Here is a 16,884-nt window from a genome sequence, read left to right as displayed (position 1 = left end):
ATTGTGATTTTGGTTGCTTTGCCCAAGATCCTGGGTGGAATTGTGTTCTGGTGAATCAGTTAGCTAGAGATCTGGGTACGTAGCACAGAAATAAACCCATCAGTCCAACCCGTCCATGCCAACCACGTTTCCCAAACTAAAGTAGCCCCATTTGTCTGCATTTGGCCCATATCCTTCTTAACCCTTCATATTCATGTACCCAACCAAATGTCTTTTAAATGCTGTAACTATATCTGCATCTAGCACCTCCTTTGGCAGTTCATTCCATACATGAACCACCCTGTGTGAAAAAGTTACCCCTCAGGTCCCTTTTAAATCTTTTCCCTTCAAGCTATGCCCTCTAGTTTTGAACCCCACCACCCTCTAGAAAAGACTGTCGCTATTCACCTTATCTGTGCCCCTCATGAGTTTATTAATCTCTATAAGGTCACCCCTCAACTTCCTACACGCCAGGGAAAAAAGTCTTAGCCCATCTAGCCTCTCCTTATAACTCAAACCCTCCAGTCCCAGTAACATACTGGTAAATCTTTTCTGCACCCTCTCCAATTTAATAACATTCCTCCTATAAAATAGGAGGTTCTTGCTTATTTGGAAAAAGGAAACTATGGTTTTGTGTCATTGTCATTGGATTAGCATTCCAGTTCTGAAGAAGGGTCACTGGACTCAAAGTCTTAACCCTGCTTTCTCTCCACAGATGCTGCTAGAACTGCTGAGTTTCTCCAGCAATGTATTTTTGTTAGTAACCCAGATGCTTAGGGCAACTGGTAGAATTTGAAGACTGCCATAAAAACATCTCTGGTTCACTAATGTCCTTTAACAACGGAAATCCGCCTTTTGACCGAGTTTGGCTGTCACCTGACTCCAGTTACACCTCAAGTTGTGTGGACTTCAATGGCCATCACCACGTTTGAGGAAGAGAATTCTAAAGACTTTCAACCTAGAAAAGAGTGTTTCCTGGTGTCTTAAATGGGCAATCCCTTATTTTTAAACTATGACCTTAGTTCTAGAATGTCCCACATACTAATGTTCTGCAATTCATGTACCAGGACACCTAGATCTCTCTGCATTTCAGAGCTCTGCAAACTCTGGCCATTTAGATAATATGCGTCTTTATTCCTTTTGCCAAAATGAACTTTCTCACATTGTACTCCATTTGCTAGATTTCTGCCTGTTCACTTCAGCTCTGTACATCCCTTTGCAGACTTCTTAGGTCTTCTTCACAACTCACTTTCCTACTTATCCTTGCATATTAGTAAATTTAGCTTCTATACATTTGATCCCTTCATCCTAATTATTTATATAAATTATAAAGAGTTGAGGCCTCAGCACTGACCCTTGTGGGATACCATTCACATTCCACAAGCCTGAGGAAGATCCACTTATTCCCCTTTGCTTCTTGTTAGCCACCCAATCTTTGATCCATGTCAATATGTTACTGCCTGCACCATGAGTTTTCATTTTCTGCAATCACCTTTGATGAAATGAAGCGAAGTTATTCAATTGATAAGCTCCGTAATGCTGGGCATTGTTAGAACAGATTAGATGGTCAGAGTTCATAGAACATAAAACATTACAGTGCAGTACAGGCCCTTCGACCCTCAATGTTGCGCCGACCTATGGAACCAATCTGAAGCCCATCTATCCTACACTATTCCATTATCGCCCATATGTTTATCAATGACCATTTAAATGCCCTTAAAGTTGGCGTGTGTTCTACTGTTTCAGGGAGTGTGACCTATGCCTCTACTACTCTCTGAGTAAACAAACTACCTCTGACATCTGTTCAATTTGAAGCTATGTCCCCTCATGCTAGCCATCACCATCCAAGGAAAAATGTTCTCCTTGTCCATCCTATCTAACCCTCTGATTATCTTATACTTCTCAGTTAAGTCACCTCTCACTAACAAAAACAGCCTCAAGTCCCTCAGCCTTTCGTTATAAAACCTTCCCTCCATACCAGGCAACATCCTAGTAAATATCCTCTGAACCATTTTCAAAGCATCCACATCCTTCCTAAAATGCGAGGACCAGAACTGGATGCAATACTCCAAGTGCGGCCACACCAGGGTTTTGTACAGCTGCAACATGACCTTATGGCTCTGAAACACAATCCTTCTACCAATAAAAGCTAACACACCATACGCCTTCTTAACAACCCTATCAATCTGGCTCTCAACTTACAGCGATCTCTCTGCTCATCTACCCTACCAAGAATCTTACCATTAGCCCAGTACTCTTCATTCCTGTTGCTCCTTCCCAAGTGAATCACCTCACACGTTTCCGCATTAAAATCCATTTGCCACCTCTCAGCCCAGCACTGCAGCTTATCTATGTCCCCTGTAACCTGCAACATCCTCCAGCACTATCTACAACTCCACTTATCTTAGTGTCATCCACAAATTTACTACCCATTTTTCTATGCCCTCATCCAGGTCATTTATAAAAATGATAAACAGCAGTGGCCCTAAAACTGATCTTTGCGGTACACCGCTAGTAAATGAACTTCAGGATGAACATTTCCCATCAACCACCACCCCCTGTCTTCTTTCAGCTAGCCAATCTCTGATCCAAACCACTAAACCACCCTCAATATGGTGTTCCAGTTAAGTAAAGGTAATTACAAGGGCATGAGCGAGGAACTGACGAAAATTGACTGGAAGCAGAGCCTTGTGGTGAAGACAGTAGAGCAACAATGGCAGGAGTTTCTGGGTATAATTGAGGACACAGTACAGAGGTTCATCCCAAAGAAAAGAAAGATTATCCAGGGAGATTAGACAGCCATGGCTGACAAAGGGACTCAGGAAATGTATCACAGAAAAAGAGAGCCTATAAAGTGGCCAAGAGCAGTGGGAAATCAGAAGATTGGGAAGACTACAAAAACAGAGGATAACAAAGAGAGAAATAAGGAAGGAGAGGATCAAATATGAAGGTAGGCTAGCCAGTAATATTAGAAATGATAGTAAAGGCTTCTTTCAATACATAACAAAAAAAACGAGAAGCAAAAGTAGACATTGAGCCGTTCCAAATTGATGCAGGACGGCTAGTGCTGGGAGATAAGGAAACAGCTGAAGAACTTAATAAATACTTTGCATCAGTCTTCACAGTGGAAGACAGGAGTAATATCCCAATAATTAAGGAAAGTCAGGGGCTGAGTTGGGTATGGTTGCCATTACAAAAGAGAAAGTGGTAGAAAAGCTAAAAGGTCTTAAAATTGATAAATCTCCGAGCCCCAGTGGGCTGCACCCTAGAGTTCTGAGAGAGGTGGCTGAGGAAATAGTGGAGGCATTGGTTGTGATCTTTCAAAACTCACTGGAGTCAGGGAAAGTCCCAGATGATTGGAAAATCGCTGTTGTAACCTCTTGTTCAAGAAAGGATCAAGACAAAAGATGGAAAATTATAAGCTGACTAATCTAACCTCAATCGTTTGTAAAATATTAGAATCCATCGTTAAGGGTGAGATTTCTAAATTCTTGGAAGTGCAGGGTCGGATTAGATCAAGTCAGTATGGATTTAGTAAGGGGAGGTTGTGCCTGACAAACCTGTTAGAATTCTTTGAAGATGTAGCAAGTAGGTTAGACCAAGGAAACCCAGTGGATGTTATCTATCCAGACTTCCAAAAGGCCTCTGTTTGGGTGCCTCACAGGAGGTTGCTGAGTAAGTTGAGAGCCCATGGTGTTTCAGGTGAGCTACTGGCATGGATCGGCTGTCTGACAGAAGGCAGAGAGGTGGGATAAAAGGTTCTTTTACGGAATGGCAGCCAGTGACAAGTGGTATCCCGCCAGGTTCAGTGTGGGAGCCGCAGCTGTTCACTTTATATATAAATGATCTGGATGAAGACACAGGGGCATTCTGGTGATGTTTGCCGATGGTACAAAGTTCGGCAGACAGGTAGGTAGTACTGAGGAGGTGGGACGGCTGTAGGAAGATTTAAGACAGTTTAGGAGAGTTGTCCAGGAAGTGGTTGATGAAATTCAACGTGAGCAAATTCATAAAGCCAAAGTAAGGGATCTGGGAGTGCTAGTCCAGAATTCTCTAAAAGGTTAACTTGCAGGTGGAGTCCATGATTAAGAAAGCGAATGTAATGTTGTCATTTATCTCAAGAGGGTTGGAGTATAAAAGCAGCAATGAGCTTCTGAGACTTCATAAAGCTCTAGTTAGGTCCCATTTAGATTACTGTGTCCAATTTTGGGCCCCACACATCAGGAAGGATGTACTGGAACTGGAATGTGTCCAGCTGAGATTCACACGGATGATCCCTGGAATGGTATGCCTAACATACGATGAAAGTGATGGATCCTGGGATTGCATTCATTAGCGTTTAGAAGGTTGAGGGGAGATCTATTAGAAACTTGCAAGATAATGCCAGGCTTAGAAAGGGCGGAGGCTGGGAAGTTGTTTCTGTCAGGCGGGGAGACTAGGACCAGTGGGCACAGCCTTAGAATTTGAGGGGGTCAATTTAGAATGGAAATGAGGAGACGATCCTTCAGCCAGAGAGTGGTGGGCCTGTGGAATTCATTGCCACAGAGCACAGTGGAGGCCGGGACGTTAAATACCTTTAAGGCAGAGATTGATAAATTCTTGACCTTGCAAGGAATTAAGGGCTATGGGGAGAGCACGTGTAAGTGGAATTGAAATGCCCATCAGCTATGATTGAATGGCGGAGTGGACTCGATGGGCCGAATGGCCTTACTTCCACTCCTATGTCTTATGGTCTAATCCCACGCCTCCGTATTTTGTGCAAGAGCCTACCATGGGACCCTCATCAAACACCTTACTGGAAGTCCACTTAACAGCCAATCAGCATCCTGTTTCTGACACATTATAGAGTATTATTCTCTTTGAAATTTGCTACTCCTGCATCGGTCCTGATGACTGCAAGGTGAAAAGCTTTCATGGCATTTCCTTTTTTCAACAATTCTCATGGTTAGAATATTTAATGAGTAGTTCGTATTGGTATTTACTAAAAAGAGTCAAAACATTAGTAGAAGCAGATATGGGAGAGATAATGGATAATTGGAAACTGAAAGGGCAGGAGGTACGAAAAGGGTAGCTATGCTCAAAGTGGATATGTCATCTGGCCTGGATAGTTTGGAGACCAGATTGCTCTAGGAAGTGGGATTGGAGGTCACAGGAGGGCTTGTCCCGGTCTTCCTTAGATATGGAGAAGCAGCTCGAGAACCGAAGAATGGTAAATGTGACACCCATTTTCATGGATGTGTCTGCAGACATTATGGTATAGATGAAATGTAATACAAGGAAGTGACAGAAGAAATTGGGAGAAATAATATTGTCCTAAACAGTGCAGAGACAGAGTTGCCTGGGAGCTTATCCAAATAGATCTTTGAAGGCAGCAGAAAGTATTGGGAGGGAGTCAGCAATTTTGGGTTTTATAAATAAATAAGCTGCTCGAAAGGCTGGGAAATTACATTCAGTAGAAACATAAAGTAGGAACAGGAGTAGGCCATTCAGCCCTTTAAACCTGCTTTGCCACTCAAATAATCATGGCTGATCATCCTATTTAGTTTCCTAGTTCACAGATTCCTGGCCTCTTCAGGGAAGCCCAGGATGGACTCCCTGATTTAGAAAGACTGTAATGCTGAACTTTTGCCTTTATTTCTTTGTTTTTCTAATTTATACCTGCGGTTTTGTCCCTAGGTCTGTTTATATCTAAGGTCGCACGGGAAATGGCAGCTTTGTACACTTTTCACTGTACTCTTGTATGTCTGTATTTGAGTACATATGACAATAAACCTAATTCTAATTCTGCTTTCATTCCATAATCTTTGATCTCGTCAGACTAAAAACTACACCTATCTCCTCCTTGAAAAACATTCAATGTTTTGTCTTCAGCCGCTTTCTGTGGTGGAGAATTCTATTGGCTCACTGCTCTCCAAGTGAAATAATTTCTCATCTCATTCCAAAACAGCCTACCCAAATCCTTAGACGGAGTGTCCTGGACCCCCCCCCCCTACCATGGGAAACGTCCTCCCTGTGTTTAACCTTTCTAATTCTGCTGGAATTTAAAACTTTTCTATGAGATCCCCCTTCATTCTTCTAAACTTCAGGGAATATAATTCTAATCAAACCAATCTCTTCATAAATCCATCTTGCCTTCCCAGGAATCAGCCTGGTAAGTCTCCAGTGCACGCCCTCCATAGCCAGAACAACCTTCCTCAGATAAGGAGAACAAACCTTCGCACAATACTCCAGGTATATCTCACCAAGTGTACAGTTGCAGCAAGACATCCTGTACACCTACAGTCAAAGAGAAACAGTTTCACTCCGAAGACTGTGAACTTTTCGGAATTCTCAATTCCACAGTATGTGGATGCTCAATTGTTCAGTATATGCAATGCTGAAATAAACAGATGTCCAATCTAATATAAGGATATGGGAAGTGGGCAGGAGAATAAAAGTGAGGCAGATGATGATATTAAATCAGAGAGCAGGCACATGGAGCTATGTGATTTACACCTGCTGTCGTTTCTTATGCTCTGATGTTAACGATAGTTCCCAATGCTATTGGTCAATGCTTTAATTTGACATCTAGAAAAAAAGACATCTCCAACTTTTCTCCTGCTGCTTACCAATAATTGCAGTTAACAATTACCTTTTCCTGATCTAGTTATACTAGTAAATTCCCAGGTATCAACAGCTTTACTGTCATCGCAATAGGTTTATGGTAAATTATATAATCCATGGCAAAAAGTAGGAAGAGAACTAGCGATGAGGTTGAGTCACAAATGTCCAGCAGATTTACCTCCATTTCAGACACACGATTCCATCAGGACTGTTTACAACTTCATGGTGTTAACACAACGTTCACACACACACGTTCACACACACACACACACACACACACACGTACACACACACACACACACCCCCCCACCCACAGTTTGTCTTTACCTGACTGTGCCGGTTCACAATAGTGGTGCTGTTTCTCCGATTGCGCAGGACATCGGGTTGAAAAACCTGAGCATTGTCACTAAAAAAAATCCAAACAGAAATCATAAAAATGATTTTCATTAGCATCAGACAGCACCCCTCATAGGATAGGCTCAAGGTTCAGCTATTGGTTTTAAAATACTGTGTGCTCATTACTGCTTAGAAAGAAATCAGAATTGAAGTGTAGTTAAGATGCTAATCAGCTTCTTAATGAAATCATGTTCCAAAATTAATGACAATACTTAAACAGTTGTTAAATTCTCCAAATTCAACATATTCAATCAGTATGGGGCTGCATTCGAGAATGCCAATGGGTGGGTGAACATCATTGCAAGACCTCAGCTTTTCACCACGAGCTCAAGGGTAAGAAGGAATGGGCAACAAAAGCTGGCTGAGCCAACGAAGCCCAGGTACCTTGAATGAATAATAAAAAAAGTCATCAAACTCTATGGTTCTCTGGGTAACCCTCACACTGAGTACTGAGTCCAGTCCTGGCTGGATCCACTTTGAATACAGAGACATGGATTTCACAGAGGCAGGGTTGCAGGATTTAGATCTTTTAAAAAGAACAGGGAGGGGGAGTAGCATTGTTAATTAGAAAGTGCATCACAGCTACAGAAAAGCAGGTTGTTCAGGAGGGTTTGTCTACGGAGTCAGTATAGGTGGAAGTCAGTAACAGGAAAGGAGCAATCATTTTATTGGGAATTTTCTATAGACCCCCCCCCCCCACCAAATAGCAGCAGAGAGATGGGAGAACAGCAGATCTTGGAAAGGTGCCAATGTAACAGAGTTGTTGTTATGGGTGACTTCATCTTTCCCAATATTGATTGGAACCTCCTTAGTGCAGATGGTCTGGATGGAGGCGATTTTGTCAGGTGTGTCCAGGAAGGATTCCTGACTCAGTATGTAGATAGGCAGGGGGGGCGCATATTGGACAGGAGCTGTGGTGCATAAGTTGGGAACAATTGTTCTACGGGAAACGCACAGCAGAAATATGGAGGCTGTTTAAGGAGCAATTGTTATGAGTTTTGGATATCTTTGTCTCACTGAGACAGGCAAGGAATGGTAAGGTGGAGGAGCCTTGAATGACAAGAGCAGAACAGTTTCTCATCAAAAGGAAGAAGGAAACTTACTTAAGGTTGAGGAAGCAAGGATCTGGCACAGTTTAGAGATGACAGGGGTAGCTATGAATGACCTCAAAAATGGACCAAGGAGAGCTAGGAGGGGGCACGAAAGTCTTGGAGGGAAGGATTAGGGAAAACCCAAAGGTACGTGAGGAATAAGAGAATGATCAGAGAGGGTTAGGCCGATCTGGAATAGTAGAGGGAACTTGTGCCTCGAATCTGAAGAGGTAGGGGAGGCCCTTAATGAGTTTTTTTGTTTCACTATTCACCAGAGAGAGACGGACCTTGTTGATAATGAGAACACCTGGACCAGGTTAATAGGCATGAACAGATTGATATTAAGAAAGTAGATGTGCTGGAACTTCTGAGCAGCATCAAGATAGATAAGCCCCCAGGGCCAGACCAGATATATTCAAGGTTCCTATGGGAAGTGATGAATGAGACTGCTGCACCTCTAGTGATGATCTTTGCATCCTCACTCTCCACAGTAGTCCCACCAGTTGACAAGAGGGAGGTGAAAGTTGTTCCTCTTTTCGAGAAAGGGAATAGGGAAATCCCTGGGAATTACAGACCAGCCTGTCTTACATCTGTGGTAAGCAAGGTACTGGAAAGGAATCTGAGAGATAGGATTTATGACTATTATGAAAAACATAGTTTGATTGAAGATAGTCAGTATGGCTTTGTAAGGGATAGATCATGCATTGATAAGGTTCGAGCTGAAAATGTGTTGCTGGAAAAGCACAGCAGGTCTGGCAGCATCCAAGGAGCAGGAGAATCGACGTTTCAGGCATAAGTCCTTCTTCAGGAATCCTGAAGAAGGGCTCATGCCCGAAGCATCGATTCTCCTGCTCCTTGGATGCTGCCTGACCTGCTGCGCTTTTCCAGCAACACATTTTCAGCTCTGATCTCCAGCATCTGCAGTCCTCACTTTCTCCTATTTGATAAGGTTCCCCATGGTAGACTTATTCAGAAAGATAGGAACTATGGGATACAGGGAAATGTGGCTGTCTGGATACAGAATTGGCTGGCCGAAAGACGACAGTGAGTGGTAGTGGATGGGAAGTATTCCACCTGGAGGTCAGTGACCAGTGGTGTCCTACAGGGGTCTGTTCTTGGCCCTCTGCTATTTGTAGTTTTTATAAATGACTTGGGTGAAGAAGTGGAAGGGTGTGTTAGTAAGTTTGCCGATGACACAAAGGTTGGGGGTGTTGTAGATAGTGTCGAGGGCTGTTGCAGGCTACAAGAAGACATTGACAGGATGCAGAGCTGGGCTGAGAAGTGGCAGATGGAGTTCAACCTGGATAAATGTGAAATGATTCATTTTGGAAGGTCAAATTTGAATGCAGAACACAGAGTTAAAGACAGGATTCTTGGCAATGTGAAGGAACAGCGGGATCCTGGGATCCATGTACATAGATCCCTCAAAGTTGCCACCCAAGTTGATAGGGTTGTTAAGGCGACCTATGGTATTTTGGCTTTCACTAACAGGGGGATTGAGTTTAACAGCCACAAGGTTTTGCTACAGCTCCATAAACCCTGGTTATTCCACATTTGGAATATTGTGTCCAGTTCTGGTCGCCTCATTATAGGAAGGATGTAGGTCCTTTAGAGAGAGTGCAGAGGACATTTACCAGGATGCTATCTGGATTGGAGGGCGTGTCTTATGAAAAGAGATTGTGTGAGCTCAGGCTTTTCACACTGGAGAGAAGGAAGAGAGGTGACTTGATAGAGGTGTACGAGGTAATGAGAGGCATAGATAGAGTAGATAGCCAGAGACTTTTCACCAGGGCAGAAATGACTGTCACGAGGGATCATAATTTTAAGGTGATTGGAGGAAGATATAGGGGAGATGTCAGAGGTAGGTTCTTTACGTAGGGAATGATGGGTTCATGAAATACACTGCCAGCAGTGGTCGTAGACATTAGGGACATTCAAGTGACTGCTGGATAAGACACGGACAGCAGTAAATTGAGGGGTGTGTAGGTTAGGTTGATCTTCGGTTAAGATAAATGCTCAGCACAATATCGTGGGCCGAAGGGTCTGTACTGTGCTGCACTGTTCTCTTCTATGAATAATAGAAGTGTTAGGATGCAAAGGAGGCCATTCAGCTCATCACAACTGCATTTTAACTAAATACTGATTGCTTGCCTTTTCCCTGTAACTCTGAACATATTTTAAATGGAAACAAATATCCGTTTTGAATGCCTCATCTGAACCAGCCTCCACCAGACACCCAGGCAGTGCACGAGGTCATAGAGACGTACAGCATGGAAACAGACCTTTGGTCCAACCTGCCCATGCCGACCAGATATCCCAACCTGAACTAGTCCCACCTGCCAGCACCCGGACCATATCCCTCCAAACCCTTCCTATTCATATACCCATCCAAATGCCTTTTAAATGTTGCAATTGTACCAGCCTCTACCACATCCTCTGGCAGCTCATTCCATACATGTACCACCCTCTGCGTGAAAAAGTTGCCCCTTAGGTCCCTTGTATATCTTTCCCCTCTCACCCTAAACCTATGCCCTCTCATTCTGGTCTCCCCCACCCCAGGGAAAAGACTTTGTCTATTTATCCTATCCATGCCCCTCATAGGAATGCCCTGCCAGTAGCAGTGGTGAACTCTCCCTCTTTATGGGCATTTAAACAGGCATTGGATAGGCATATGGAGGATAGTGGGCTAGTGGAGATTAGGTGGGCTTGGATCGGCGCAACATCGAGGGCCAAAGGGCCTGTACTGCGCTGTATTTTTCTATGTTCTATAATTTTGTAAACCTCTATACGGTCACCCCTCAGCCTCCAATGCTCAAGGGAAAACAGCCCCAGCCTATTCAAACTCTCCCCATAGCTCAAATCCTCCAACCCTGGCAACATCCTTGTAGGTCTTTTCTGAACCCTTTCAAATTTCACAACATCCTTCCTACAAGAGGGAGACCAGAACTGCACACAATATTTTAAAAGCAGACTAACCACTGTCCTGTACAGCTGTAACACAGCCTCCCAACTCCTACACTCAATGCTCTGACCAATAATGGAAAGCATACCAAACGCCTCCTTCACTATCTTAATTATCTGCGACTCCACTTTCAAAAAACTATGAACTTGCACTCCAAGGTATTGTTGTTCAGCAAAACCCTCGAGGACTATTAAGTATATAAATTCTGCCTTGATTTGCCTTTCCAAAATACAGCACCTCGCATTTACCTAACTTAAACTCCATCTACCACTCCTCGGCCCATTGATCTTGCTGATCAACCGTTAAAGAAATTAACTCTAATTCCTTAAAATGATCAAAGTTGCCGAAAATAATTCAAGTGTAGTTTATAGTGGCATGATATTGAACTCTGTATTCAGTTCTATCCACTAGTGCTGAAGGAGACATAACTCAAATCAATAAAACCATTCACAAAAATGTAATTGGAACAAAACCAAAGACAGTCCTTTTAACAAACTCAAAACCAGACACTGAGTATAGAACAAATTTAATTCCATCTATTAAACAGCATCGTAAGTCTTAAAGTGCTAAATTCCTACACAAAGTCCCACTCACTCACCCACCAATCAGTCACGCAAAACTTTAACCTTTTTATTCTTTCATCGGATCTGGACATCACTTGCTAGACCAGCATTTATTGACCCTGTAAAGAATGTAGATACTTTCTCTGGGGAACATCAGTGAACCAGATAGATAAACCGCCAAGACAAAATCCAATCATGTTTGAATCCCTCAACATTTCTGTAACCATCTCCAAACTCTAACATAGAAACAGGAGTAGGCCATTCAGCCCTTCGAGCCTGCTGTGCCACTCATTCTGATCACATCTGATTATCCAAATCAATAGCATGTTCCCACTATTTCCTCATAATCATCGTGGGCAGCACGGTAGCACAGTGGTTAGCACTGTTGCCTCACAATGCCAGAGACCCGGGTTCAATTCCCACCTCAGGCGACTCAGGTAGTTTGCACATTCTCCGTGTCTGCGTGGGTTTCCTCTGGGTGCTCCGGTTTCCTCCCGCAATCCAAAAATGAGCAAGTCAGGTGAATTGGCCATGGGAAATTGTCCCATAGTGTTAGGTGTAGGGGAAAGGGTCTGGGTGAGTTGCGCTTCGGCGGATCAGTTTGGACTTGTTGAGCCGAAGGGCCTGTTTCCACACTGCAAGTAATCTAATCTAATCTTTGATCCCATTCGCCCCAAATACTATATCCAATTCCTTCTTGAAATTATACAATGTTTTGGTCTTGATTTCTTTTTGTGGTTGTTAATTCCACAGCATTACCACTCTCTGGGTGAAGAAATCTCTCACCATCTCAGTCCTGAATGATTTACCCCATATCTTCAGATTGTGACCCATTGCTCTCGACTCCCCTGCCTTCAGAACCATCTTTCCTGCATCTACCTTGAAGAGGGCGGTTAGAGTTTTATAGGTTTCTATGAGATTCCCTCCCATTTTTCTGAACTGCAGCAAATGTAATTCTAACCGATTCAATCTCTCCTAACGCCTCCCTCTGCCAGACCAGGAATCACGCTAATAAACCTTCACTACACTCCCTCCATAGCAAAACATTCCTGCGCAGATGACATCAAAACTGCACACAGTGCACGAGGTGTGGTCTCACCAAGGCCCTGTACAATGGCAGCACCACATCCCTGCTCCTGTACTCGAATCCTCTCGCTTTGAAGGCCGCTGAATATCATTTGTCTTCTTCATCGCCTGCTTCACCTGTATACTTACCTTCAACACGAGGTGCACAAAGATACCCAGGTCTCAGTGCACATTTCCCTCTCTCAATTCACAGCCATTCAAATATAAGCTGCCTTCAGCTTATAACATGACATTAATCCACATTATATTATATCTTTCATGCAACTGCCCACTCACTCAACTTTTCCAAACCACACCAAAGCATCTCTACACCTTCTGCACAGCACAAACCCTAGCAGCTTTGTGTCTTCTGCAATTCTGGGGATATCACACTTAGCTTCCTTATCAAAATCATGAATGTAATTTGAGAATAGCTGGGGTCCTGTCACTGATCCTTGTAGTACCCCACCAGTCACTGCCTACTACTTGGAAAAAGATCCATTTATTCCTACACTTTGGTTCCTGTCTGCCAAAGTTTTTTTATCCATCTCAACACAGTAACTTCTAATCCTAGACCTTACAGACTAAACTCTATGTGGAACTTTGTCGAAAAGCCTTCTGAAATTCCAAACAAACCACATCCCCTGGGTCCCCTTCATCAAATCCACTAGTTATATTCTCAACGAATTCCAGCAAATTTGTCAAGTATGACTTTCCATGCTTCCCTTGATTACATTGCTTAAGCATGCCCCTCATTTCACTCCTACCAATAGAAGCTATAACTTCAACAGTCTGAAATCCCTGCTCTGCAATACCATCCTTATCCCTTCAACTCCATCAAACTCAACTTCCTCCACCCTGTAGCTGTCACTATTCTGCTTTTGCTCTCAACCCTTTCATCTCCCCAGCAAATCCATCTGACCTTCCAACCCCAAACACCAATACCGCCCTCAGTTATAGAGTCATAGAGATGTACAGCACGGAAACAGAGCCTTCGATCCAACTAGTCCATACCGACCAGATATCCCAACCAAATCTAGTTCTACCTGCCAGCACCCAGCCCATATCCTTCCTATTCATATACCCATCCAGATGCCTTTTAAATGTTGCAATTGTATCAGCCTCCACCACTTCCTCTGGCAGTTCATTTCATACTCATACCACCCTCTGCGTGAAAAGGTTTTCCCTCTCACCCTAAACTTATGCCCTCTCGTTCTGGACTCCCCACCCCAGGGAAATGATTTTGTCTATTTATCCTATCCATACCCTTCATGATTTTATAAACCTCTAAGGTCACCTCTCAGCCTAGGACTCTCCAGGGAAAACAGCCCCAGCCTGTTCAGCCTCTCCCTATACCTCGAATCCTCCAACCCTGGCAACATCCTTGTAAATCTTTTCTGAACCCTTTCAAGTTTCACAACATCTTTCGATAGGAAGGAGACCAGAACTGCACGCAATATTCCAAAAGTGGTCTAACCCAATGTCCTGTACAGCCGCAACTCCTGACCAATAAAGGAAAGCATACCAAACGCCGCCTTCACTATCCTATCTACCTGCGACTCCACTTTCAAAGAGCTCAAGAAGTTCTTATAACTCCCTCTCCAAACCCTCTGCCTAACCCCCAATTTATGAGGAATCTTTCAACCTTTCCACCCTAAACTCCTTTCATAGTACTGTAATACCTTTACTAAAGAACTTCAGCCCTCAAACCCTTCAAATTCACTCACTGCAAGACTGTCCCTTCAACAGCCCAACAATTGGTAACTCACCCCCTCGGTAGCCCCCTCGGTAACTCACCCCCTCGGTAACTCAGTTTTCATTTTCCTGACGCCTGTGAGCATCTCACATCTTGCTCCAGTTTAAGATGTTCAGTAATATAAAAAGGAGGTTAGTGCTACATAACAATACAGCAGCTTGGCCGTTCTGACATCACAAACAGCAAGTGATGCATTGCTACCTATAAACATTGGGTATAAAAGTTCAAAAACCTGTCTTAAAATCACAAATTGCACTAACCACTCTTAGCTTTAACTGTTAATATCAAAGAGACAAACTGAGGATGGGAATAATGAAGCTGGTCAGCCCACAAACAATCATTTGCAGCTTACTTCATCATACAAGCACTGGAAATGGAAAATGGTGGAGGAGGCCAATCAGTCATGCATGTGCTGGCTCTTTGAAAACTGTTCAACTCTCCCCTGCTCTCTTTCTATAGTCCTGTGTATTTTCCCTTTAATTGAGTTATCCAGTCCTCTATTGAAAGTTTCTGCTGAATCTGTTTCCCCTGTCCTTTCAAGCAGCATATTCCATATCACAACAACATGATGCAGAAAAATAAAGTCCAGCATCAGGTTCTTTTTCCAATTATTTTAAATATAGATCTTTGTAAACCAATGCTCTTCCCACCAGAAAGAGACTGTCCTCATTTGCTTTATCAAAACCCTTCATGATTTTGAACACTTTCGCCAACTCTTTTTGATCTTCTTGGCCCCAAAAAGGAATCTGTTTCTCCACGATCAAATCAGAGTTGGTGAGAAATTAGAGTGAAATTGTCTAAATTGTTCGTGTTGATTAGTCTCCTGCTGAGTAAAGAAAGGAATTGAAATAGGGTACAGTGCTATGATTAAACATCTCTCCAAGACTGTCCCAGGGCCTATGACTACATAGCAGACAACAAAATCACAGCATAAACACAAAATACTGCAAATGCTGGAAATCTGAAATGAAACAGAAACTGCCAGAGAACTGAAGAGAAAAACAGTTAATATTTCAGGTATGATGACATTCATCTTAATCTACACTTCTCCAAGCTTAAAGTACCAGTTTCCCAAATCAATTCACATAATTAAATTCCTTATTTCTGGATCCATTATCTTGAACCATTTCTGCACCTTCCTAACGTATGAATACAATGTTCCAGCTGAGGCTGACCAAGTGTTTTATCATAATTTCCGTGCTTTTATATTCTAGGTATCTATCAAATAGGAGGATCCTGTATGCTTATCGAACCACTTTCTCAGCCTGCCCAGCCACATATAATACTTGTTCTTCTTAATAAAATGCAATGGTTCCATTAAATTTCATCGGCCAGCTGATTCCCCATTCAGCGACAACATCTATATCCCTCTAAAATTTATATTCTCCCATTGTTACAAGTTCAAACATTAAAATTATGCCCTGTACACTAGTTTGGGCCATTAAGGTAGTTCAGGACAATCAGTGGTCTTACCAGCAAGCTCCTAGGATTTTATAGACTTTTTGGCACAGAACTGCTTCACAACTCATTGTCAGGTCTGGCTGGAGCTCTATCTGGCTTAGTAATCTTCTACCATGACCTCTCAATATACTAGGGCCATCATTAACTGAGACACTGAGCCATATCTTATCTACACCACCACACCTCCTCAGTTCTCATTTTCAAATCACTTTTTTGCTTCCTCCTCCTCTCATTTGCCAGAAGATTGGGGATTCATCCTTCTCTATTTCTTCACACCTCAGTCTTCCTGTGCTTTTGTCTAGTTCTCCAGACACTCATGTTCTCATCATCCCTGGTAAACTGGTCAACATTAACAGCAAACATCATTGACCATCACACCTCCAGTCTCAATCATTCATTCAGATCATCCATGACAATCAGTAAAAGGATGGGGCTCAATCAATCCTTAAGTGCAGTCCAATTTGGACTTCCAAACTGTCACTTTTCCTGCAATGCTTCTCACTTTTGTCTTGTACATGTCCTGTAATAGTCGTAGAAACATCTCAGGCAGTCTATGCCTTTGCCTATCCTATGTCTCCAACTCTCTTACCCATAAACCTTTAAGATCATTGTGTCTGTCCAATTCTGGTCTCTTGTTCTTCACAATATCGCTGTTCTACCAGTTGTGGCAGTGCCTTCAACTGCCTGGGTACTAATTAGTGAAATAATTTCCATAAGTCTCTCCATTAATTCTTCCACCTTTAAACTCCTCTTAGAAAGATTTATAGTGGGAAAAGGCAGAAAAGTGGATTTGAGAAATTTCAGATCAGCCACAATCGCACTGACTGGAGGAGTAGGAAACAGGATGGGCCGTATGCTCCCACACCACATTGGTCTAAAGGTTCCTTGTCATCTGTCCCAATATCACTCTCAGTGCAAGTTCACATTGTCTCCAATTATTTTACTGTGAAGCACTCTCTTCACAGGGGAGGGGGAGGGGGAGGGGGAGGGGGAGGGGGAGGGGAGGAG

General features: G+C 43.0%; 1 protein-coding gene across 1 annotated transcript in view; it reads right to left on the bottom strand.

Moving 5' to 3' along the window:
* The window catches only part of pabir2 (PABIR family member 2), a 33,767-nt gene that overhangs the window by 16,284 nt on the left and 599 nt on the right, over positions 1-16,884 (bottom strand). Inside the window, exon 2 of the mRNA XM_060832366.1 lies at positions 6,910-6,988. Coding sequence (XP_060688349.1) covers positions 6,910-6,988 — 79 coding nt within the window. The remainder of the gene's footprint in view (positions 1-6,909; positions 6,989-16,884) is intronic.

This window comes from Hemiscyllium ocellatum, chromosome 11 (genome assembly GCF_020745735.1).
Source record: "Hemiscyllium ocellatum isolate sHemOce1 chromosome 11, sHemOce1.pat.X.cur, whole genome shotgun sequence".
In the NCBI taxonomy this organism is placed as follows: Eukaryota; Metazoa; Chordata; class Chondrichthyes; order Orectolobiformes; family Hemiscylliidae; genus Hemiscyllium; species Hemiscyllium ocellatum.
The sequence above is the reverse complement of the archived record's forward strand: the minus strand, read 5'-3'. Positions and strand labels throughout refer to the sequence as shown.